At 45.5% G+C, this 27,236-nt stretch overlaps 1 protein-coding gene across 1 annotated transcript in view; it reads left to right on the top strand.

The window, feature by feature from the left end:
- The window catches only part of TAOK1 (TAO kinase 1), a 1,754,180-nt gene that overhangs the window by 967,876 nt on the left and 759,068 nt on the right, over nucleotides 1–27,236 (top strand). The window contains exon 10 of the mRNA XM_069615276.1: nucleotides 5,300–5,381. Within this exon, the coding sequence (XP_069471377.1) occupies nucleotides 5,300–5,381 (82 nt within the window). The remainder of the gene's footprint in view (nucleotides 1–5,299; nucleotides 5,382–27,236) is intronic.

Below are 27,236 nucleotides of genomic sequence, written 5' to 3'. Positions count from 1 at the left end.
CACACGTCCCTAAAATCCATCTCTTCCACTCACCCCATTAGCTTCTTTTCTTCCTTTTCTCTATTGAAGCCGCCTCCACCGCCTAACCCCCCTTTCTCGCCCTGGTCCCTCTCCATTTGCAATTAACCTCATCAATAATGTAAATTGTTGCCTGTACTGTTTTCTGGTTTAGATTTAACGTCATGTATTGCTTGTTGTATTTTCTTGTTCCTCACGGGGTGGGGGCTCACCTCCTTCAGCAGACAGCGCACAGCATTTGCTCCCCAGGAGTAGCATCCAATCACATAAACCTGTTGGAGCTGTTAGCGGTGTCCAAAGCACTGAAGGCTTTTAAGCCACAGTTGCAGGGAAAGACCGTACTGATCATCACGAACAGCACCACGGCCATGTACTTCCTGAACAAGCAAGGGGGCACTCACTCTACAGGGCTATCCAAACTGTCCCAGAAAATTTGGAAATGGGCTCAAACACAGGATGGTCCTATTGTCTCAACGCGTTCGAGGGGAACTCAATCTTCTGGCAGACGTGCTCAGCAGAGACTTCCCACAGAGTACGAATGGCGACTACACAAAGACATTGTCTCCAATGTTTTTGCAGAATGGGGCATCGACTTGTTCACAATTCTAGAGAACTCTCCTCCAGGTACCCTCAGAACCAATCCAAGAGGAACGGTCTCTGGAAACATGTTCAGGGAAATGTGCTTATGCCCCCAACTCAACAAGATTGTGCACAAGATGCACCAGGAACCAGTCATGATATTGGTGGCCCAGATGTGAACCCGCTAACCCGGGTTCTCTCATCTGATGGATATGTCTCTTTCTCTCTCTACTCCGATGAAACTACCTTGCACATACAACATGCTATCTCAAGACAAGGGGGAAACACTTCATCCATGCCCGCAGACTCTCAAGTTAGCGACTTGGCTCCTGAAGTCATAGAGTTTGGGCATCTCCAACTTCCTCAGAGATGCATGGATATACTTAGAGAAGCAAGAAAGCCTAACACCAGACATTGGTCTTCCAATAAATTGAAATGCTTCGTCACCTGCTGCAATTCCAAGAGCATCCATCCCATTGACTGCTCTCCTATTCATATTGTATTATACTGGACTCACCTACTAGACTCATGTCTAGTTTTTAATTCTATGAAGGTTCACTTAGCTGCACTCTCAGCCTAAATCACGGCCCAGCGGAAAGTGTTGTGGTGGAAGATCCCAGTAATTAAAGCTTTCATGGAATGGGTTAAAAGAATTAATCCCTCTATTTCTAATCCAGCTCCTGGATGGGACCTAAATGTGGTATTAACCAGATTTAATGGGTCTCCCTTTGAATCTATGCACAAGGCATGCCTCGAAGCACTCACTTACAAGACAGTCTTCCTAGTTGCAGTCACTTCAATAAGGAGAGTCAGCGAACTACAGGCCCTCTAAATTCTAGACCCTTTTGTCACAATTCACAACGATAAGGTGGTTCTGCGCACTCTCCCTTGGTTTGCGCCCACATTTATTTTTAAGTTCCATGTGAACCAGTCAATAGAACTACCCACATTCTTCCAGAATCCCACTAACGTGACGGAAAGAAGCCTACACACTGGATGTGGCAGGGCAGTCATGTACTATCTGGAAAGAACTAAACCACTAAGGAAAACAAACCTGTTTTTGTTTCAGTGGCGACTGGTAGAGAAGGGGATCCTGTCTCTAAATCCGCCATCTCACGGTGGATTGTCAATTGCATCACACTCTGCTACACTCTTGCCCAGAGATGTCTGCCCTTCAAGCCTAGAGCACACTCTACTCGACGCACTGGGGCTTCCATAGCATTCATTGCAAATGGTCCTCTCTTGTCAATTTGCAAAGTGGCAACCTGGAGTTCTGTGCACACCTTTACAAAACACTATTGCCTAGACACATACTCTAGGTCTGATTCTCAGGCGGGAAAAGCAGTACTAAGACATCTTTTCACTACTGTTGGTTCTCACCTTCTTCCTCCATTTCTGGGTACTGCTCTCTAGTCTATGCACAGCATGTGAGTCTAAGCATATTCACAAGCATCAGAAGACATGAATTACTTACCGTGATAACATTTCTGATGATTGTATCTGCTTAGATTCACATGCACCACCCTTCCTCCCAGCTCGGATGGAAGGAACGTAGACATCTTACTACTTTTTCCTCTTTCTGTACTTACTCACGATAGTCATAAGGCTATGACACAGACTCGAAAAATTCTACACAAGATCTACCTTGCAATCCAGGCCTGGATGGTGCTTAACGAGCTATGTCTCAATGACGAGTCCAAGTTGATCTTAATCGGAAACAAAACTAACCAAAGCAACCTCCCCCTAGAGTATAAATATTTCGACATTGATGACAATACCATTATGGTTGCTAATTAAATAAAAACCATTAGTGTCTACATTGACTCTTCCCTCACCCTAAATAGACAGGTTAACGCCATAGTGTCTTCTGCCGCCTACACAGCTAAACTGATAAGAGCCAACAGATTATTCCTTTCACCGGACAACTCCATCTCCTTGGCCAGAGCCCTGATAGGCTCCAGGATTGATTATTGCAACTCTTTATTTGCTAGAACCAGTTGCAGAAATATTTTTAAAAAACAAATCGTACAGAAAAACACCATCAGGGCAGCTCTGAACATCTCGATCAACAAACACATCTCTGCTACCAGCAGGAATATCCACTGGCTTCCCAGTCCATGACGGGATCAAATTTAAAATGCTCACGCTTACACATAAATGCATCTCTAATAGGGCACCTGCTTATCTCAGTAATCTGATCAGCAAACCCAATCCAACAGACCTACTCGCTCTTCATACACTAACCTGCTCACCACCCCTAGATATAAGAGGCAGAAAGTGGGAGGCTCTAGCTTTCTGGTAATTGCCCCCAAACTTTGGAACACATGCCCCATGTGACTTAGAAATAACACTACATATTGGTCTTTCAGGAAAAACCTAAACAATTTTCTATTCAGGTCAGACTTTGCGACCATCAGCTCGCAAACATCCTTGTGAACTACCTTACTATGGCATCGACACTCAGCTAATGTAAATGTAACTTTCACATCAATGTATGTACTAGATGCTTAATGTAACGAAACCTGTCATCTTTCTGTTTTTATGCAAATGTCTTGACCTGTAAGCTGGAAAATAACTGTAACCAACTCCTTAAGTGTTAGCGCCTAGTTGCCTTTGGGCTTTGTGCGCTTTATAAATGTATAAATAAGGCTCCCTTATGGCAGAAAAAATACAATCGGCGGGACTTCGATGCGTGAGGGATTTTGGGTACACTACACTTCACGTTAGGGATAGTGTTACAGGCACGCCCATGTCGACATCCCTATTCAATCTGCAATACCACTAGATATCGGACTGTATGCACAGCATATGAAACTAAGCATATACAATTAGAAATGCTATTACGGTAAGTAATGCATGTCATATAACATGTCTGTTTTAACTTTGATTTGTAACTCAACAAAAATGCATTTGATGGTGGCACTTCAGAAGGTAGTATGTCAAAAAGAGGTTGGCTGCCATAGGCCTTAAAGTAGCTGACAGGTATGTAGTGCTTAAAATTGAAGCACCACAGACTTGGTGGTTAAAATTTTCCTCATGATGCATGGGTGCATTCAAATAAAGTCGAAAATCTCTGTAGAATGGCTATGCCAGATAACTCAACCTTGTTGCAAGCCCAGTAAACTGTTATGTATTTTATGTAACCCAGCAGCCCGTTGTTGACATTCTTGGAGTGGTCATCCGATTCATACTGATTCCGATAGCCCAAAGTCGCCTTAAAATGTCCATCATCTAGCTCCGTAGCAAATGGCTTCCCAGGTTTAATTCTGCTATTTTTTGCTCGATGGTGCTTGTTAGGCCTTAAACCTACAATAGTGTGCAGGAGCTTAATCTTTCAGGAACTTGTTCTCAGTCTTGAATTCCTCCCCCAACAGGGCCTTTTCCGTAAACAATTATGGTCAGCCCTGTGGTGCAAGTAGTCACTAAACGCTGCTGAGACTTCTAAGATTTTGTTTAAAAGCCAAAATCTGACTGCCCATTGCATGGTTTCAGACCTCCCTTTTCAGCGAGAATTCTCAGAAATGTGCTAAATCCCTCCACCTTACAGACCCCCAGCAACTTTGCTTGATTTTGAGGACTTGATTCATTTCACCTGGAGAGAGTGTGACCCTTTTCCCCATGCTCTCATGTATTTTATTATGATTTTGAACACGGTTTCTTTTAGTTGTGGAGTCTGACAAACTCCATAGGCATTATCTTTTACATTGTGTCACACAGCACCTTCAGTGCAGTGACACAGGGAAGTCTTTCAGATTTCCCAAAGATTTAAATACCTTCTGTTGGATAAACTACTGTTTCCAAGAGTAGTAAAGTGAAATTGACTTTACTTACCATTGTAACTTTCTAGACCCAGCACACCCCATCTTTCAATAGAGTGCTGGAAGGGTTACCTAGTATCCCCTTTGTCTAGTTTCTCTTGTAACATTTTTAATGTTACACTTTCCTCATGGAATGGCTGGTGGCAGTGGTTTTGTTTGAACTACCGTAGTGTAATTTTAACGCAGGCTGTGTTTGCAGCTACAGTAAAGCATACACGGGAGCCATCTTTGTCAAAATGGCGCCCAGTCTTTTTTCGCCATTTCATTGTGAAAAGGTACTTCTTGAGATTTTCTCTGCGCACCAAACCAGGTTTGGTCCTTTGTTAATTTCGCCTTTGGGGTTCAGGAGTGAAACCCGCCTCTGGCTTTAGGGTGCGTGATGCTTTTTTTGGATGCTAAGGCATTCGATGCTTTGGCATTCAATGCTAGGACTATAAACCGAGCTGAATATATTCATGTGCCTTTTTGCTATCCAAAGATTGAAGGGTTAACATGTGTATGTTGATGGATGGTTCCAAGGTTATGTTCTTGTGCAGATTTCAGTCTTTTTGAGGGCAGTTCCTGACTGCACTACTATTAAGCTCAGTTACGGTGATTTCTGTCCATCGTCACTTCACATCTCAATTGATAGAAAAGGTGTTCAGTCGCTACTTTTCTCACATTGCGCTGTTGATTGATTTGTACCCTTATGCTTGAACGTTTAACATGCGTGAGATGAATTTTGGTTGCAATAGCCAGATATATTCATCCAGTAAGAATATTTTATCAAATACAATTGCAATTTTGATAAACTTTAGGTGTTTCATTTCCGAAAATCTATTGCTTTTTTTGCTGACATTAATGATCTTTTGTTAATACTTTGTTCTTGTTTTTGTTTGTGATAGGACAGACTATTTTCGAAACTTTGTAGATTCTTGTCTCCAGAAAATTCCTCAGGACCGGCCTACATCAGAGGAACTTCTAAAGGTCAGTTTCTATTTGTGTTTGCAAATAGACAACATCCAAATACTTAAGATTGCATGCAATAGATAGAATGTTGTGGCACCTCAGTCACAACTATAATAATGTTGGTCTCCAATATTGAGTCCTTTATAAGTTCATACACTTGTACTATTTCCATCCTTTGTGCTTGTAAGGTTTGTAAATCTAAAATTGACGTTTAAATATGGTAACGTTTTACTAAGCGTGAAACATGTTTGTGTCTAAGTAGTTTTGTACCCCCGTAGCAGCCTAAAGATTGCTGATGGCATAGCCCTAAACAAGCTATTACATGGCAGTTATACCCATCTTTTGTTGAAAGGGATCCACAGAGAGAGCTGCTTTCAAATATAGTTAAAGATTTATCTGAGAGGAAGGTCAAGTGTTTAAATCCCTTTGTTAGGATTTCAAGTAACAATATTCGGTCACACAATCACATGGTAATCATCCAGGAACAGGGTGTTACGTATCAATAACCAATAACCTAACATCAACACGAGTTTCCTGCAGGATAGATTAGAATAAAGTTGGGAGAGAGAGAAGGGCATGAAATGTAGAGAGGATATTTTCTTGGGGTCCTTTTGGAGTAACATGAAGTTGCCAAATAAAGAATCTTAATACCATTGTTCCGGCTCAACTTAATTTTGGCGATGAGCTGGAAAACGAGAAGATCCCCCAGACAGGTATGCAGACACTCAGCAGGACGAGTGGTCCTTGCCGTGTCTGTTGCTGACAGCGGAGATCCTCAGACTGCCTAGTAAGCCGCCCGCAAGTATGAGAATCTGTTGAGAGCGGACCACACAGTTGTCCCCGATAAGACGGTTGTGTGCGGAGCTCTGGAAAAAAAGCCCCCCCCAGTGCGTGGAGCACTGTACAGTGAAGCCGGTGAGCGAGAGTGTGAAAGCGGCTCCTCGAAGCGGTGACGCATAGCTTCGAGAGGCCATAGATTAGTCTTCAGAGACCCAGAAATAGGACTTTTACCGCAAAGTGTAGAGCGTGAAAAGGGACTGCCAAGGTGCATACTTAGGAGGGGATCATTCTTGAACATTCAAAACATCCTAACAGTTGGCCTGTTTAAACAATAGGAAATGAGTATCCTCGCCCCTCAATTTACACAATCTGCAGGGAAACCTCCTGTGAAGTCAGATATTTGGAAAGATTTCAAAGACTGTCTTGGCAACTCATGGACCCACATTCAGAATGGAGAGAATGAAATCCCCGTTGATGCATTGCTTGAGCTTTGAGGCCAGGAGGGTGTTAAAAAGACTACCCGATTTCAGAAATGAGAAGGGGGAGTGGCGGTGCAGACAATCCCTATAAGTTGATATTTAAAAAGATGGATTTATGTTATGAAAAAAGAGATGTGTGATATTTGAAAGATATCACTTTTGGCATGAGAGAACAGTAGCCATGTGAGTCGGTACAAGACTTTCCTAGCCCTCGGTCAATTAGCCAACAACTGCAATTTTGGGATTATGTATGACGAGCATATCCGAGATAAATGTGTGCAAAACGTTGGCCAACAAAAACTTGTTACGAAATTCGGAGCAAAGGTGACCCAACACTGGAGGAAGTGATTGACTTGGCAAAAAGTATGGAGCCTGTGATCCAGTGTATAAAGGAATTGAAAAAAATGTTGTTTGGTTGAAAGCAAAGTGTGTGCTGAGCGCAAAGGAGATAAAGTGAAGCAGGAACAATGGAAGTAGTTGCGGGGATGAAGAAGGAATCCTATCAAATGAGACTGCTTGGAGAAGGTCCAACAAAACTGTAAGAGACCCAAGAGAAAGGACCCGAGATTGACATGCTCTTAACAGTGCCACAGTTGTGTGAGAAACTTTCACATGGCTAGTTCCCCAATGTGTCCACGGAGCATTGCAGATTGCAGGAGACGTGGGAGGGTGGGTACACTGCCTGATTTTGAGGCAACTTTGTTACAAGAGTGGTGAGAGAGATAACAGTTAAGAACAGAGGAGCGATGAAAACAAGGGTGGAACATTTTCCTGTGAGTGAGATAGGCACCAAAATGAAGAGGGAAGGACCCATGTGCAGAATTTATGGGGCCATTTTGGGCAAGGCTGAAATGCAAAGCTTGCAGGAGAGTGCTAATCTGTATGTGTCTGAAATAGGTGGCTGCTTGTTGGAATGGTTTGAGCAGAAGAGGTGAAAATGATCATTCATCTAGGTGTTCCACGTCAAGACGGTTGAAAACAAATCGTGTGTGAAGTAGAAGGTAATTTCATGGACATTTTCTGTGACGCATTAGGCTGCCTTCGTGCATACCACCACAAAATCACAGTGCAGGCTGGTGTCATTCCTGTAAAGTCTAAAGTTGGTAATATACTGGTTAGTCTGCAAGAAGTACTGCTAAAGAACTAAGAGAGCTAGATGAACATCGAGTGATTGAGCAGGTAGAGGCAACAAAATGGTTGTCTCCTGTTGTCGTAGTGTGGAAATCTACAGGAGGGAATTAAGGCTGTGTGTTGATCTCAGGGCTGTAAATAAGGCTCTGGTTAAAGATGGGTTTCCCCACTCCTAATACAGATGATTTAGTGTGTCTGATACAAGAAGCAAATGTCTTCCGCATTCTGAACTTGGTGTCAGTTTATCACCAAATAAACCTTCATCTAATGTCCTGGTCAACTACAGCATTCATAACACTGGGGGGGATATTCAAATTTAAAAGGATGCCCTTCGGTTTAGCTTCCAAAGTTACTGTTTTCCAAAGAATCATGCATAAATATTGTAGGAATTTGCCAGGAGTGTCATTTTTCCAGGGTGATATATTAGGAAACACATTAAGAGCATGATGAGAGTCTGTGCTAGGAATACTCAGAAGCTGTTTTAACTCTCAAGAACCAAAAATGCAAATTGACATTGTAATCCATAGATTATTTGGGTCATAGGATAAAGTGACAAGGCGGTAGTACCCAAGAAGGAGCTAGTGAGTGTGATGTTAAATAGTTCCGCACCTAAGAATAAGCAAGATATGTCTTTCAAGGTTTAGTAGGCGGATTAGTGAAGAGTAGCAGCCCTGCACTGGAGGCTGCTCTTTCAGTCTTTGTTTCCTGCTCGTTCTCACTCTGTTTCCAATCTGCTTTCTATGGTTGGTATTGAAGGCGGAACACCCATACATAATCCTTGCCATCCCGCGGCACGGAGTAGCGAAGAGTAGCAGTCCTGCAGTCCGTGAAGCCCACTGCTCCCGCTACGTACATGCTCCTGAAATCCATCTTCAAAGTTGGTTTTGCTTTTCTGCATTCTAATATCATTGTGAAACATAGACTCAATTTTGCCTGATCAGCATACGAGGAGTCCAGCTCGCCTACTATCTATGATCGGCAATTCACATATGCCGCCTCCTACTGGACCTCAAGTAAGACTGTTCACTGTCTCTGAATCTGTGAAGAACTGTATGGTGCCTGATCCACCATATGCGATACATTCTAGTGATCCCTTGGTGTCATCTGCCACCACTACCATGCCTGACACGGCTTTCATACACAAGCGCGCCTCCCTATCTGCATTGTCACCGCACACAGAATCTGATCCTCAAAGTTCAGTAAACTAGGGTCCAATTGTGATCCCTGTTTTCTCCGACTTGATAAATCCTGGCCATTCTCTCTTGTCACCCCTACAATGCTTGGATAACGTGGCCTCAGTAACACAGCAGCGTTTGTCTCCAGGTTTTCATGCATTCACTGCTGGTGCTGCTGGTGCTAGTGCCGTATTGGGACAGGAGAGTGACACAACACCTGCTCTAGATGTCTATTTTTCAGAGCCTACCCCCTACGCTACCTATAAGCTTAAGCCTTCTCCCTATGATCCGTTGCCTTCTTCAGTCCAGGGGCAAGAGTACACTATGACTGTAGCTGCCCCCTGACACAGCCGGCCTTGACAAATAATAAAGAACTAACTAGCTTAAACTTGCCGCTACGGACGAGATATTACCGTGAACACGTGATGTCCGCTCGCAATAAATCTTGGGATGAACGGGGTTGCAATGATGATCCCTCTTGTGACATTTCCACACGCTGGAATGCTAAATCTTTCGTGAATCACATGCGAGCCACAGAGGAAAGTGACTCACTCAATATGTCTGAACGTGGCCATACCAACAGTCCAGAATGTATGTTCAAGCCAGGGTCATTGCCACAAACATCTTCCTTAAAAGTTACTCTCTTAAATAAAAAGTGACTTATCCGAAACTCATGACATTCAAAAGCATCAGAGTACAACGTTGCTAAGAAGCACTCCATTTTCCCCCTGCCCCAACTCACCTCAGGACCTCGAGCAGCAATATGGACTGGAGAGTCAAGTTTAGAACCCTAATAGAATAAATTCCCCAGAACAACAACATGAAGACAACTTTTTTGCAGCCTCGTCACAAATCACGGAAGACTGCACAACTGCCCTTTAACCCTTTAAGTGCCATTGTTGTCCCTCCCCCCCGTGCCACAGGTTTTTTTTTTAAAATCGCGGTAAACACAGCAAAACCCGCCCAACATTTCCCCCGTCATTAACCCCTTAAGTGCCACCGACGAGCCGGCTCGTCGGTGGCAACCTGGAGCGGTTTTTACCGACGAGCCGGCTCGTCGGTGGCATTTAAGAGGTTAACTTCATGCATCCTTTAGCTAAAACATAATGAAAAGTCAAAATTCGACTGTACCAATCTACATAGAAAGAATACCAACCAACAAAACTATACAGGTCGTGCAACTAGACAACCAGAGTTCCATATTTCGGACTCGACTCCAACAGTGAGTCGTCTGACGAATCATCTAAGGCTGCCTTCCAGCTGGCCCCCACAGAAATCGGGGGACTAAAACAACAACAAGGGCTACTATTGAAAGACGTCTGGTGAATTCTCACAAGCTCGACTGTATTCTCATGTCAGCCCTAACCATCTCCTTAGCCCCTTTCCTTAAACTGAGGCCATAAACAAACTATGGAGACTAGGCGACTTTTCTTGCGATGACCCACTCCAAATTGATCCACATTGATGCGTTTATAACAAATGTTAGACAAGATTTGGAGCAGTACCCTTTGGGTACACAACAACTTTGACGTCCTGCAATAGGGACTCAACCATTGGTAGAAGTCTGAACTACACAGGTTGGTAGTGTGGCTGAGCAGCCAGGCTCATATCAAGAGGGGTCAATGTGAAATCACCAATGCTGTATGGAATCAAAGTCTTGCTTCGATTCGGCAGAAATAGGCTCCATCTCCTCCCCTGTGATATCCGCCAATTGAATTATAATTACAAAATTGCAATGGAGGATCCGACTATGGACGTAAACTATGTCCCACTGCTCAATGAATACGTCATTTTTAAACCATTCAGTGGGAGAACACAGTTCAAGACGAAACGTATCTACGGTTCAGAAGTCGCTTAAAAAAATGAGAATTAAACCAAGAAAACAGACAGCTATGCCGAGAACAGGGGGAATGAAATGATTAAGTCTATAAAATAAATGCTGCCAATACTACAAACAATGGGTATGACATCGTATGCTTCAAAAAGACGCCAAGCAAATTTTGAGGACTCTGGCATCTAACAACTCGAGAACTCTGGTTGCGGTCAAATGTATGGATGTGCTTCTTCACCCAACTATGCAGTCTTCCTGCAAGTATCGTGTTTGTGAAGACAGAAGGCATCAATTGTCCATGGGCATTTTCATTTAATAAAGATGAAATTGAAGGTCTTATCTGTAAAGCAAGCGACTCTAGGCCTTCTGGTCCAGATGGACTGTCCAACGCTATGCTGAAGAAGGCTACCGAGGAATGGGCAGTGTTTTGCTCAACCTTATTCAATACACTCTCAATAAACAAACAAATCCCGGATTCATGGAAAACTGCGGTCATCATTCCTGTCTACAAAAAAGCCAGTAGATTAGATCCAAAGAGCTATCTTCTGGTCGCTCTCCTCGACGTCTTTGATAAACCTTTTGCTGATGTGTGCAATAAGATTCAGAAGATGTGTAAAAGCGGTGTAGGATAGGAGTGGACAAAGTCTTGCAAAGAAGGTTTTAGAGACATCAAATCTGCCATAGTGAGAGCCTCTGTTTTGACATGCTTTGACACCGCTGGCATTACATAGTAATGATAGGCGCGAGCAAAACGGGTCTACGTGCAGTATTATTGCACACGCTAGGTGGAAGTGAGAAAGTGATGTTCTTTGCCTTATGCACTTTGAGGTGCAGAGGTCAACTATTCTGTGATAGAAAAAAAAGCGCTCAGTGTTATCTGAGCTGTGAAAAAAACACCAGTAATTCATATGAGTGAGGAGTTTCTGGTAAGTACAGATCATGAGCCCCGTAGTAGGAATATTTAATACCAAAAGGCTTAGAGGATGTCTTATGCAAGATATATAAATGGGTAACTGTACTACGGTGACATGAAATGGTAGAGGAACAGAGATCTGGGAAACATAATGTTCTTGCTGATTATTGGTCTCTATGTGGAGGAGGGGAACAAGACTGAGAAGACTGAGAAGACGGAGAAGCATGTGAGGAAGACACATGATCAAATATTTATAATTGCTGGCAGTGGTCGAAGTGAGTGGGAGCAGTCGGGAGCGGTGCTGCTCTACTTTTTTTAAATGACCTTTTACAGCTCCTATACTTTTATTTTGAAAAGAAACCATTCCGGAATGGTTTCGTTTTAAAATGAAAGTGTAGGAAGAAGTTGAAACGTGCACTTTCAGTGCACTGCACTGAAGGTTCCCTTAAACAGTAGGTGCAAGTGTCTGGGTGTGTGTATTGTGTGTGGGAGGGGGCGTGGTGATGGGGTTTGTGGGGAGCGAGGGCATACCAGCAGGGAACCTAGTTCCACTACTTCTTTTCATACACTTCGACCACTGATTGCTGGACAAGTTGTACGTAAGGATGAGTGGAGTATCTCTGAAACAGAAGATGAAGTGTTGCAGGAGCTAAAAGAAATGATAGAAAATAGATGGGAAGGTTATGAGAGAAAGGACTGTAAAGGAGGCATAGCACAATACCACAGAATATTGGATGAAAAGCGCCTGGATGGAAAATTCTTTGTCAGGGTAAAATCATACCACCGAAAGTGTAAGGAGCAGAATATTAGAATTATGGCATGAGGAAAATCTAGATGTGACTAAAATGAAAGGTAGGTCTGAGGAGTTTATTCGTGGCCTAGGATTGATGGTGCTGTGAAAAGACTTGTAAAACAATGTGAAAGCTGCAATGTATTGAAGACAATTGATATTGATGATATTTTATTTCTATCGCGCTCATACACATGTTTCAAGAGTACAACCACTTGCTCCGATAGAACTACACGAGTTGCCATAGATGTTTGTGGCGGTGGATATTTTAGGAACGTTACTTGATATTTGAGAAAGAAAGAGATATGTAATAGTCCTTATGGATCTGTACTCAAAATGGGTAGAGGTTGCTGTGGTATACGAAGCGACACTAAAGCTCAAAATTATTTTTTTTGGATGAGATTTTAGTGGGATGATTTCTAGAAAAACTATTGACTGACAATGGGGTATTTTGTATTTGCATTTTATTTATACTTCTATAGCACCTTACGCCAAAGCGCTTTACAAAAAATAATGAATTGTTTCAATTATAGTCATGGCCAAATAGCAGGATACAAAACAAAGGAAAAAGAACAAAAACCTATTGAGTAAAAATTCGCTGATTATCCAGAAAAACTTTCAAGAGTGAAAGTCAAGCAACATGAATGTGTTGTTACGAGGAACAACCATAAACGGAGAAAGCTTGACTAATTCAAACTTTTCAAACAAACATTTAGGGAAACTGTGTACGTCACAATTATGCAGTAGAATCTTTCATTGAATTTTCATATAATAATTTTCTTAAAGATAACAGCAGAGCAACACTAATTGGAAAACATTTACCATAGCATTATTTCATGTACATATATGCACACCACACATGCCGCATCACCTCCAGTGACTCACCATCAGCAAGTACATGCATACTCACAAATCAAATTACTACAAAAAAATCACAAAACAGCGAGTAGTAAATACATTACTTGTAACAATAATCCAAGTGTCTACAATTTTTTGTTTTTTTTGTGCTTATTCAGTATATTGGACGCAGTGAACCAATTTGCCTGAGTTAATAGGGAGTGATTCTTCATCCTTGTTGGTTTCTGATGCCAACTTCTTAAGTGTTGGCTCCCAAAATCTGAATATTTAATGATTGAAACTTTTCAGAGTACATATGCTTACTGAATTAATGTCTTGCATGATGAATCAAATCCAGTAGAGATGCCGATGATCCCCTTTCCGGAGATGCCTACAGAAAATATTGGAATCTTGGATGTTGGCGGCGGCCCCCTGGTGGCCCAACAACCAAAAACAGCCTTAGGATACGAAGGTCCGATTTACAAAGGTTTTGCATGGACATGAGATCTTGTTAATTTTTCCTGCACCAAATATTGGAAGTGCATGGCATCTCGACATATACATTCTTCTGCTGATGGATACCTGCTGTGGGCAATGCTGTGCTGGTGGGTACTCGCACACCCCATCCGAACCAAAAAAAAAACTACTATAGTGGAAGCAAATGTAACATTTTAAAAATAATTTCCAAGAATCCTAGTGAACTGCAGAGCTTGAAAAATAATCAGCAGTCTCGGATGCACAAACCCAAACCTGATCAAATCAAAGTAAGGGTGTCATCCTCCAGGCTTCAGTCCCTCGCGGGAGACCACACCAGCCCTCCCGAGTAGATAACTCAATCGACCCGAATCCAACCGCCACAAGGAACCAAGGCAGAAGCAGCCATGCCCTGCACGTAGTTGGAAATCCTCCCGTCAAACACCAGCAGCACCCTGCTCTCCATCCACATGTGAGTGAAAGCCCAGAGAGAACAGCCACTACCGATGCAGCTGCCAATGGCGCTGGCAGCACACAGCCACTGATGGACCGCAAACGAGCAAGGATTTCACAGCCCAGTTAAAGACTGCCCCACTGTTCCACCTGTGCCAGCCATCTTTACAATGTCTGCATACCCACAAAAGGATAACCAGTTCCCTCAGGCTGCATCTTCGGCTCCCACTCCAGCTCAGAGTGTACGGCCAAAATCCCACCAAGGGTACAGTTGACATCAAATGAGATGGAGAGCTATTTGGGACGCATGTGCCATATGAAGACGTCTGTTATATCCACTGACAAAAAGAGCTGTTGAAAGGTTTAATAGGACACTAATAGTTTTGATTAGAATGGCAATACGTGGTGGGAGAAATTGTAAGGAGGAGATAGAAAGGAAAGTGTTAATGTAACACGGAGCCCCCACACTTAGCTACAAGGTTGATTCCCTTTGAGTTATTTAGGAAAAGAAAACCTTGTACTACTGTTTGTCCACCATGGATTGGGTTAGCAAGATATATAAATTGGGACCAAAATGGCCTGGGAGAATCTGAAAATAAAGTAATTAAGATGAAAGAAAGCTATGGCAAAATAAAATGTGCAGTAGCCCAAGATACAAGGAGTGGGCAGATAGTAATGGTAAAGCAAGGAAAGACTCTCCAAGGGTCCAGCAGATATAATGGCCCACAGATTGTGATGATGTTTTCAATAATGCCATGTGTAACCACTGTCCCAAATTGGCTCCTGTCAGGTAAGGTGGGGGGGGGAGGGGTATTTATACATGGGAGGACTACAAAAGAAGGCACTGAAAAAAATAAAACGCGGGCACAAGAAGGGCTTTTAGATAACTTTATTTAAATGTAAGTGTGTATGTGGTTGGACTGTAAAACTTACCAGAGTTTACCATGTTGTCCCCACCATGGAGAACACACGTAACCTTAAGATCCCCAACAGTGGGCAGGGCAGGGCTCCCCTGCGAATAAGAATAGACTGGACTGCAAAGGCTTCTAAAAGGAAATCATAAAGAAGAAAGACAGTTGGAAGTGACAGTTGGAAGGAGAGAAAGCAGAGTAGGGACAGACGGATATAAAGAGAATGAAAGAAGGAATATAGTAGAGAAAAGAAAGAACAGTGCTCCCTAAGGGACTGTGGCCTCGAGTGAACCCCGAGAGCATCAAAAAGGTGGCTGGCTTGACTGCGTACGTCCATAGTAGCCCAGCAAAGATCAAAATAGCTAGGCCATGTAGGGGGCAGCCTATGCGAATAAGCAGCCTGAAACGAGCAGCGTCGCCTTTGAGGCAGCGGCCCACCCGGGGATCCAGTCAGGGTTGTCCGGGAACAAGTGAAAGCCCTTGCCCGGTGGTGAGTGTGGCTAGGTGAAGATATAACACCCCAGCCCAGGGCCACGTGAGCAGTAGTCCCCAAACCGGGGCATGGCCTGTGAGGTATTGTTCCACCCTAAGGCCAGACCGGGCATACCAGAGGAGAAGCCGAAGATGGCAGTGTTGTCTTTGAGGAAGTTCACTTGCCCAAGTGCAAGATGGGACGGGTGGTGAGGATGAAGTACCCTGATGGCACCAGTGGCTTGGTTGTGCAGCCAGCAGCGCAGGGGGGCTGTGAGATCTGTGCCATCCTGTCGGCCACACAGGGAGGGCTGTGCATAGCAGTAAACTGGAGCCCTGGCTGCATCGTCCTACGTGGCTGGGGCACATCTTGAGAGTGCGGCGGTTCGGCATAGGCTTCGCCCAGGTAGAGGAGACCTGGCCAGAGCCAACAGCAACACCTGCTTTCTGCCTTGGGAAAAGCCCCACGAGAGAGGAAATTAGGTCTCTGAAGGCCCTGACATGATAATAAAAACACTGCATTGTCATATGGGAAGAATAAGGGCTTGTTAAGCCCAGGCCATGAAAGCACGTTTACTTGCATATGCACTGGCCCAGAGGAAATGTTTTAAACATCATTTAACTATCTACATGTGCACTGCCATGGATGAAATGTTTAATGCAAAGAAGAAAGTCTGCATAGAGGGAGATATGATAGCCCAACCTTGCTTAGGAGCAGTAAGTTGCGTAGCCCCTGGCCGCTACCTGCGGCAGAGTGGGATGTCCAGGCTGGGGAAGAACAAAGGAAAGATACTAAAGTTATTATACTGGGACATATTATGACTACACTATGGGAAACCTGGACTGACAAAGGCAGACTGTAGCTGCCTGGGTTATTGAAAGGGATACGCAAATGGTGGGGGGGGGCAGGAAATGTAGAACAGGGATGGGGAAGTCACGTTATGTTGTGGATGGGGAACCTACTCAAGGCTCATATGGCTAGGGGTTTGTTGTAGATGGGTATCATTTGAGTATCTTTAGCCCTATTTGAGGAAAAACAAAGAAGGAAGGGGGGTTGAAGGTGTACCCCATGAGAGAGAAAGCCTGTTTTAGTAGGTTTGTGTTATTATATAAATGCCTCAAAGGGTAAAAACGCCCCTTGGGTGTACTGTGCCTTATTTATTATCAGAATTCCAGGATTGTGGCCCTTTTCCACCGATGGTGTCCCTGAGGTCAGAACGACTGTTTTTCTGAGCCTAGCAACTGATTTATTTCCAAGGGGTCAGGAGTTTTCAGCGAACTGAATGCAAAGGGTAGTTTGGTATCTCCTGGGCCTACGCTTGAGGCTCCCATCATCCCTGCTAAAGGGTTCGACCCCGATAGTCTGTGGCCTTACTCCAGGGGCTCCATGTTGATGGGTAAAGTGACCTCTTGTCCACCACTCTCAGGCCGCAGACTACATAAAATGGCTGTGCCCTAAGTAGCATGCCGGTATGTCAAGGGAGCATTCACACACAATTCCCAAGATGAAGCCAGCAGCTTGTCGGGACCCTCATGTCATCGACTCTTGATCGCCGGCCAGTTCTTTGAGAGAGGAGTCTGAAGTCCACACCCACTGACCATGAATATCCAGTGCTTCTGCTGCCAACATTACCTCAGGTATATTTTGTGCCTCCTTTGGACTGGCAATCCAACGATTGGTGCACTGCTTTGACCTCATCTTCAACTCCTCTATGGACGCCTACGTCTTGGACAGCCCGACATAGACAACCATACTTGATTCCATCTACATCATGGATTCCTCTTACTCCTGTGTTGACAATAGCTGCCACATGGACGATATCTGCCCAGTCTGACCAGCCAAGAGGACCGTATTTTTGACATGTTCCAAACCTTGATGGATGTCCAGAGCCATGACTGATTATTTTAATGTGATTATTAGTGAGATACCTTATTGGCCTCTTCTCCAGTCACCCAACCCTTCCAGTTTCACCTATGCTGAGTTATCCCTACTCTGACCGTGAGTACAATGGTGCTCTGCTTCTCCCAGGTCCCCTGGCCAGCTTCCGTACGCCCTCTCCCTGCAATCAATGCAACCTCTGCCTCTTCCAAAGGTCCCACCGCTGCAACCGTGAATCTTTTATTTATTGGTCACTTGTTGGGCGCTTATACAGTTAGCAAAACTGTTTCAAAGTGCCCACAGGGCAACAGGTGTGGTGGGTCAGGCAGGGGAAGGTAAACGGTGAATTACAGCAGGATAAATAATTGAAATAATAGTACAAACAATACTGACGGGGAAACAAACCTAGCATGCCTTGTGAATGTTCAGAACGTGCAAGTGCTTACTGAATTCCAAAACAAAGATTTGTCAACTGAAACGGAGGATGACTTTTCTCATTCAGCTAAAGCCTTCCATGATAGAATGCTCGACCTGGCAGAATTCCTGGGAGTTCCCACTCCTGAAGAGCTGCAATAATAAGAGTCATGTGTTCTCTCCGAGGTCTTGGCCCTTAGAACTTTTGGTTAATTCTGAATACATAATCAGAAAGATGTTTTGTCTGAAGCTTGGAAGATCTGACAGAAACCACACTCTGTGTAAGCCACTAACCAGAGACTTGAGTCGCTCTACCAGCTCCTCACTTTTATGAAATTGTGTTTCACCACTCACTGCATTGATGTATGGTAAGCCGCCATCTTCCGATAGTTTCTTCTAATCACCAGCCTTATTGGGCAAGGACAAGAGACTTGTGGGTACCTATGGTTGCAAGGTCTACACCAGTACCTCTTTGCACTTCAGGCAGGCCAATGCTGCTGTACTTTTGGCCACTGCTAATTGAAAGCTTTGGAGATAATTTGTTGACTTGCAGGTTTTACATTACCCTGACAAACAGCATGCCTTTAAATCAATTTTATAATTAACTTATTTTTGTATGGAAGGTCCTATGTACCTGGCAGTGGGTGATTTTAGTACCAATCTTTAAAGAGTGCCCGTGATCTCCCCCAAAATGTTTGTCCAAATTCATTAGATGCACTCTGGAAGGCTTTTTAGTAAGTTGATTCCGCAAAGGATGGAGGAATGGTGCGAAATACATAGTTTGCTCTCCCTATGCAAAACGGTTTTATGAAAGGAATTTCTACCACTGATCTTTCAATAAGTTTTGTTATTAGTAGTGTATACATGTATAATACTCAAAAGGCAGCCAGTTTGCTTGGTGTTCATAGAACTGGAGCTACCTTCAATTTGGTCCAGCGAGTTAAGTTATGGTAGGTATTGGAAGATTTGTCAATTTCAAGTGATCTTTATGGGGCTAGATGCACCAAGCATGGGGGATACAAGAGAGCGGCCCTTCTTTTAGTCGATGATGCGATTTAAACCCCAAAAGGATTTCTAAGGCACATTACAACCTTCTCCAATGCTGCTGAAGACAGAGACTTGAAACTGAATATCAATAAAACCAAGGTGATGGGAAATAATAGAAATTGTACAATCTTATGACGGTTGTTAAGATAGATTTCTAGAATCTGGCCTGGTGGAAAGTCTTTGGGAAGCCATGTTAGGTAAGAATTAGTGCAGTCCACCTGGTGTGGGACTACACAAGACTTATCTCTTGGTATTAGGTAACCACCCTTTTAATATATGCCTGTAGGTACTACACAAGTTGGTTATGTGACTGAGCAGCCGGGCTTATCTTAAGAGGGGTAATGTGTGATCAAAGCTGCCCTATGCCCCGTCATTGGGAAGGACCCATATTTCGGCGCATCCCCCAACAGCAGCACTCTTGGGGTCCATGGGGAGCAGAGAGCCCATAACCGCTTTAATTTTAGACCTCACCTCCAGCCAAAAAAGCTTGAATAATTGGGCAGTACCACCACATGTGAGCCATGTCCCCCCGATCCCCACATCTATGCCAACATGTATCTGGGGGTCCTGGATTCATTGCATGGAGTCTACCTGGAGGTAGATACCACCTAAAACAGACTTTAATGGCGTTCTCCTTCACTATGGCACACAGCGAACTTCCCTGGGCCCTGTGGCAGATCCGTTGCTAGTTCCCTCGCCCAAGCTTGCTTGTACAGGAGCTTCTCCTCCAATGGAGTTTTCTCTAAAAGCCTATAACATGTTGCTATTCTATGAGATTGTCGCCCCTCCAGGATTTTAAGTTCTATACCGACCGGAATTCTTGAAGCAGCTTGATGGGTGCCCTTATTAGTCAGTCAATGCCGGAGTTGAATATACCTAAAACGTTCCATCTCTGAGACCCCAAACTTTTCTTTACATTCTTGGAAGGTCAGGGGTTCCAGACGTACATATAAATCCCTCAGTCTCAGGGGTTTATCCTGACTCCAGTTTTGATATGACTTGGCACATAAACCTGGGGTGAATGCCAGATTCTGGTTGAGGGGGATAGCAGGCCTAACCCTGACGCAATACTCCTCTGTGAGCATGCCCTGTCCCAACTTCGGAGTGTAGCTAGGGTAGTAGGAAGCAACTCACCCCGGTAACTCAGAGCCTCCTTGGGGAGAAATGGGAAGTGGGTCAGGGGAAATGAAGCTACTACCTGTTCAATGTCTTGCCATCTAGGAGGATCCAGTGAATTTCCCCAGGAGAGAATCACTGCCATCTGGGCTAACCTAAAATACTTCGACACTGAGAGGAGGCCAACCCATCTACCATCTTCCCTCTTGTAAGAAGCCTGCAAGGAACCCTTGGTTTTTTCCCCCTTTCCAAAAAAAACGGCCCATCTCCTTTTGCATGGCTAAGAGTTTGAATTCTTCGGCAGAGAATAAAAAGTATAAAGAAGTTTTGGGAGGAGAGACCTCTTGATCACACTAACTCGGTCCAGCCACAAGATCTCCTGAGAGTCCCAGCGATGGAGCCACTCTTTTGCCTCCTTAAACAGGGCAGGGATATTCGCCTTGTTAAAGGCCAGTGTAAGTCTGGGTCGATTTTATTCCCAGATACGGGATATCAGTGGAGGACCATGGAATGTGTGATGTTGCCTGTACTCCCCCTAGCCTAGTGGGATCTTCAGTTAAGGCCATTCCTACAGATTTAGTTGGATTCACCTTAAACCCAGAAATCGAGGCAAACTGAGTTAGGAGGTCCAGAAGGGGAGGAATAGAGCTAGGGGCATCATTTAAGAACTACTACTTCTCGCGGCCCATATCACAAGAGCCTGGTTTTGGAAAACTGTGGAAGATCCGCAAATGGCATATAGGTGGATAAAAGTGTGGCAATTGCTAGGCCTTAAGAAACTCAAAGCCATGCTTGAAGGGACGCTCCGGAAATTCATAAAAACCTGGAGCCCATTTCTGGACTGTTTCAGACAGAGAACACATGTTCTTTCATCTGCAACTTATGAAGCACTTTATGAATCCTGATACTTGATGCTGACTTTATGAATTGATGGCTTGTTGACCTGATCCAGATTTATTTATTTCATTTTTTCTTTTCTCTTCTTCTCTCATTCCTTCTTCTAGCTTTGCTCCCCCTCCAAGTTCCTGCCTTTGAGTTAATTTTCCCTTAGTCAATTATCGTTGAAAAATGAATTCAGGAATATTGGATCAATTTACGATATCAGAAGAGTCAGTGTGAAATGAAAGGGAAATGAATTGTGAAGGAGAATGAATTGTTATGTATTGTTATATTATGCATTTGTATGTTGAAAATCAATTTAAAAAACGAGGGGTAATGTGAACTGAGAGCTGTACAATGTAATCTGTAAATACAAATATCCAATTAAACACTTATACACTTACAGTTCTATAATACATTATTTATACACAAACATATTTAAAGCTTTCTTTAAAAAGCAGTAATTAGCTGTAACATTAATCTTAAGGTAGGGTTCAATTAAAACAGGGAACAATAAAGCAGATGAGTAATTCATTCATATGTTACACATGTTCCAGCACCTGGAGGTGACGTCATTTGAGGTCAGTATAGCATTTATATAGTATCACCTTTGCAATATTGAGTTTTCAAGGAAGGAAAGATTAGGGTTAGATCAGAACAGACTAACGGGTTATAAGAACAGTACGATTCTCCCAAATGGATGCAGACAGTCTATTATCCCAGCATTAAAGTGTTCAACATTAAAACCTGTAAGGGAACAAGCACTGCTGTTGGGGAGAATTCTCCGAAATGTGCTAATTCCCTTCTACCTTAGGGACCCCCAGCTCTTATGCTGGACTTTAGGACTTTTAATTTTTATCCTTGAGAGAGTGAGACCTTTTTCCCCACTCTCCTGTATTTTTCTTTAATTTGAACACTGTTTCATTTGGTTTTGGAGTCTGACAAACTCCATAGGCATCATCTTTTTGCATTGTGACACACCTCACCTTCAGTGCAGTGGCACAGAGAAGTCTTTCAGATTTCCCAAAGGTTTTAATACCTTCTCTTGGTTAAGCTACTGTTTCCAAGAGCAGTAAAGTGAAAACTTACCTTTTGTAACTTTGTAGACCCAGCAGACACTTTCGAGGGGATTGTGTCCTCCGACGTATTCCACATCTTTGACAGTGATTACCACAGCTGCGCTGCTTCGGAAAATTTTTTCGGCATCCTGCGTCGATGACGTCGACATGCTCCCTCGAGGACCTTCTCCGACGGTCGACGTCACCAGATGTTATATGTAGGAAGCACGGCGCCCGTAGCCTCAGTTCCGTTTTTTCCGCGAACACGTTCGCTTTGGAATCTCGGCGCGCCTCGGTTCTCCTGTTGAATCTGTTCTTCTATTGTTGTTCGAGAAATATGTAGCCGAAGTCGGGCTACAAGAAGTGTCGTCACTGCAGTTCCAAGATGCCTCATATGGACCCGCACGACGTCTGCCTCTGGTGACTCTGCGAGAGCCACGCCACCGATGACTGATGAATGCCAGTCGTTAATGTCGAAGGCCTTGCAGGAGCGGAAGAAGTTGTTGTCGGTAGCTAGGGTTTCCAAACCTCATAAGTCGAAATCCACTGGACTTGCGACTGACGATTCGAGGGGCGACTCTCCGCGTCGGCGTAAGTCCAGGGGGTCTCGTTCTAGGAGTGGGTCCCGTCATTCCTCTGCCTCTTTGAGGCATTCACGGAAGCGCTGTCACCGGTCGCCTTCCTCGTCAGAGGACTCTGCCAGACGGCGGGTGGCTTGTCCCACGAAATACTTGTTGCCCGCCGAATGGTATGAATTCTGCCAGCAGATGATGGCGATTTTTTGAAACGCAGGGCACCGTTCCGTCCGCGCCTTGGAGAGAAGCTGGCAAGGCAGCGCTAGAGCCACTGCTCACATGCCTTCAGGCTCGGGCGGTCAGCACAATCGGGAACTGTCACGGTCCCGATCGGACAAGGATGATCGCCACCGTGCCCGCTCCAGGTCCCGGTCCTCGACGCCTTCGAGACGTTGGAGCCTCGGAGGCCTTCGAAGAAGGCATCGACGCCATTGGCGCCTCTGGCTCCGAGAAAAAGTAATCAACACCATCGGCGCTGAGGCCGTCGAAGGACACGCTCGGGGCTTCGGCCTCGAAGCTGTTGTCGAAGTTGTCGGCGCCTCGGTCGACGTCGACGCCACTTCCATCGGCACCCTGGTTGCCTTTTGAGGAAAATTTGCCTGAGGTGCCCCGGAGAGCTGTGGAAGCTGCGAGAAAGGCGCTCGGCAAGTCTGTGCGGCCTATGTTTGACCCATACTCTGTTCCTTCTCCCAGGGTGGACTTGTTACAACCCTTGGAGTACATTTACGAGGTAGAGGAGGGGTCCGATGATGAAGGGGTTGTGCCTCTTGAAGTTCCTGATGACCTGTTGTCTGGTCATAGTCAGCTGGAAGACCTTCGTCAATCTTTACATAACGCCAGTGGTCTTGATACCTCCCCGGAGGTTGAGTTTGGCAGGCCTGAGCCTGGTACACATGCTGACTCCTCGTACAGGTGCCTCATGTCAAGGGTGACTGAGTATCTGAGGTGGTCTGCTCCACCTGTGGATTTTCTGCAGGATGACCTGACGGGTATATTGGACCGAGATCCACCCACTGACCCGGTGTTGCCTTTTCATATGGCTTTACAAAGAAGGGTGGCAGCGGCTTGGACTGCTCCATAGAGTCTCCCGGCAGTGAATAAGTTGTTGCCAAAAAAATACCTCCCAGCAAGTGGTGACCCCTGCTACTTGTCTACGCACCCTACCCCGGAGAATTTGGTGGTGCAGGCGGCTATGGCCCCAGCAAAGCATGCTGCGTACCCTACAATCCCTCCAGATAGGGACGACAAGCGCTCTGATGGTTGGGCGAAGAAGGTATTTTCTTCTCGGGGTATGGCTTTAAAGACGCCAACTCTGTTTGTGCCCTTGCAAGATTCACACACACTCTGTGGAATTGTGTCGTTGGCGGCTGAACATATTCCCCGAAATGGAGGAATGGGATGGTTTTCTTGCCCTCGTTCAGGATGGCACGGATGCCATGTGTGAAACAGTGCAGTCGGGTCTGGACGTGGCAGACTGTGTCAGCCGGTCCATGGCGGCGAGCACTGTGATGCGCAGGTTTGCATGGTTGCGGAAGTCTGGGTTTGCTCCTGATGTACAGTCCCGGCTTCTCAACATGCCCTTTGATGGTGTCCATCTTTTTGGCAGCAAGGCTGACGAGAGCCTTGAGAGGTTGCAGACCTCCAAAGCTGCAGCCAAGTCCTTGAGTGCAGCAGTACGTCAACCTCCGCCTTTTCGTTCTAGGAGACAGCAATGGAGGGGAGGTTCCTTTCGATACTACTCTTCCTTTGGTAGATTGAGGGGAGCTGCCAGTCAAAGGGGCCACCGTAGGAGAACCAGAGGTGGAAAGCAAGGTATTCGAGGTGCCAAAGCCGCTCGGATAGTTGCCTCCTTGCCCTCAGGCACTGCCACAGCTGCTTCCGCTCAGTCATGAGGCCATGTCCCATGGTTCGCCGGTTGGGGGAAGGCTGGCGCAGCATCTTGTAGAATGGCATACCATTACTTCAGATGTGTGGGTTCTGGTGATCATAGCCCACGGCTACTGTCTTCTTTTCCGGCAGAGGCCTCACGACAATCCACCGGGGAAGCTCTCATTGAAGCGTCCGCATCCACTCCTTGCGCAGGAAATCCTATCCCTGCTGGAGAAAAGTGCCATAGAAATGGTACAGTACAAGGAAGGGAGTACGGAGAGGAACAAGGGATGGTAATCCCCATATATTTTGATCCCGAAAAAGACAGAGGATTGAGACCCATCATGGACTTGCATGGTTTGAACAAGCTCCTCAGGAAGGACAAGTTCAAGATGGTTACTCTTTCTCAAGTCCTCCAGGCTCTTCAACTTGAGTTGGTTGGTGTCTCTCGACCTCAAGGATAGTTACTTTCATGTGCCGATTCATCCCAAGCACAGGAAGTTCCTGAGGTTCTCGGCTGGCGACTTGCATTTTCAGTTTCGGGTCCTGCCATTCGGATAAACCTCCGCCCCGAGGGTCTTCACCAAGCTGATGGTGGTGGTGGTGGCAGCACATTGCAGGAAAGGGGTGGGGGGATTCATGTCTACCCCTACCTGGACGATTGGTTGATCAGGGCGCACTCTCCCGAGCAAGACCTGGATCATCTGTACGTCGCCTGCCACTCCCTTCACAAGCTGGGCTTCTTACTCAACTTAAAGAAGTCTCATGTGACACCTACCCAGCGGCTCCAGTACATCGGAGCAGTGCTAGACACATCCCTGGGGCAGTTTTCGCCTCCCCAGGTGAGGGCTCATCAAATTCTGCAAATGGTGGACAGATTTCAACATGCCCAGAGTCTCCCGGCGTTCAAGTTCTTGAGATTGCTCTGTCTCATGGCATCCTGCATTTTACTGATGCCAGAGGCCAGGCCTGGTTGAGATCCCTGCAGTGGGCACTCAAGATGCAGTGGTTATAGTTCTCCGGCAGGATGTCGGATCCCGTTCAGATTCCGCCCTCGGTCGCCCAGGACCTTCTGTGGTGGGCCGTCAAAGGAATTCTGTTCAAAGGGGTGCCGTTTTGGCAACCATGGCCGGAGGTGACGATCGTGACGGACGCATCCCTCACGGGTTGGGGAGCTCATGCCAACGAGCTGACAGCCAGCGGTCGTTGGTCTCCGTCGGAGTCCAGACTCCACATCAATCTGTTAGAACTGCGGGCTGTCGGGCTAGCCCTGAAGGCTTTTCTGCCATCTGTGCGGGGGAAGAATGTCCTGATTATCACGGACAATACAGTGGCCATGCACTACCTCAATAAAAAGGGGGGGGCAGGGTCACTCCCACTGTGCAGGGAGGCGATGCAGCTCTGGTTCTGGGCCATCCCGCAGGAAATTTCAATCTCGGCAGTTCATCTGGTCGGAGACGAAAATACGGCGGCGGACGCTCTAAGCAGGCAGAGCACGGTCTCTCACAAGTGGGAGCTGGCTCAGGAAGTGCTTTTGGAGATCTTCACCCTTTAGGGAAACCCACATGTGGATTTCTTAACCACCAGTGTCAACCGGAAGTGCGAGAGATTCTGCTTGCAGGAATTTCCTCCAGAGGAGCCTTGGGGGACGCGTTCGTAGAGGAGTGGCCCTTCCCACTGCTGTACGCGTTCCCTCTGGTCCCCGTCATTCCGCAGGTGTTGCGGAGGTTGCGAAGGTTCGGTTCCCGGTTGATCCTCATTGCTCTGGCGTGAGCCAGGAGACCGTGGTACCTGGACCATCTAGACATGTCCATCTGCCCTCCACGTCGTCTTCCCTAGCGGGACGATCTGCTCTCACAGGAGCGGGGTTGAGTTCTCCATCCAGAGGTCAAGTCTCGCAGCCTTCATCCTTGGTATCTGAAAGGCTGAGATATAAGGATTGGGACCTCTCTGAAGATGTGATGGAGGTGTTGCTTTCGGCCACAAGGCCCACAATGAAATCCCTGTACCGTTGCCGTTGGAAGAAGTTCTGTGACTGGTGCAGGGTACAGAATGTGGATCCTTTCCAATGTTCCATTCCTTTGGTTTTGTCTTTTTTGCTTTCTTTAGCCCACAAGGGCCTGCATGTGGGTACCATTAAGGGTTACCTGGTGGCGCTGTCCATATTTAAGCGCTCGTCTGAGGAATGTTCTTATTTTAAAATCCCTTTGATATCTCAGTTTCTAAAAGGGCTAACTAATGTGTTTCCACCGTCGCCTTTACAGGTGCCGGGATGGGATTTGAATTTGGTTTTAAAGTTCCTAATAGGAGCTCCGTTTGAGCCCTTGCATTCTTGTCCATTGAGACTGTTGTCCTTTAACACTGTATTTTTAGTTGCAGTTACTTCCACTCGCAGAGTGAATGAGTTGCAGGCACTTTCCGCCAAACCACCCTTCACTGTGTTCCATAAGGACAGGGTTGTCCTTGGGGTTCGTCCTCCTTTTTCTTCCGAAGGTTGTGTCGGAATTCCATCTGAGCCAGAAGGTAATTCTTCCGACATTCTATCCTCCTCCACTTCTTGGTAAGGAAGAGGAGAGGCTCCATAGGTTGGACTCTAGGAGAGCTTTGACTTTCTATCGCTCACGGATGTCCCGGGTCAGAGTGGACAATCGGCTCTTTATTGGGGCTCTTTATTGGTTACGCTGGAAGACGTTTAGGTCAGGCTGATTCCAAGCAGACCTTGTCTAGATGGATAATTTTGACGATCTCTGAGTGCTATCGTTTGGCAAGAAAGGACCCTCCAGTAGGCTTA

Source organism: Ambystoma mexicanum, chromosome 9 (assembly GCF_040938575.1).
Source record: "Ambystoma mexicanum isolate Mex_15411 chromosome 9, UKY_AmexF1_1, whole genome shotgun sequence".
Lineage (NCBI taxonomy): Eukaryota > Metazoa > Chordata > Amphibia > Caudata > Ambystomatidae > Ambystoma > Ambystoma mexicanum.
This window is presented reverse-complemented; position numbering and strand designations above follow the sequence as displayed.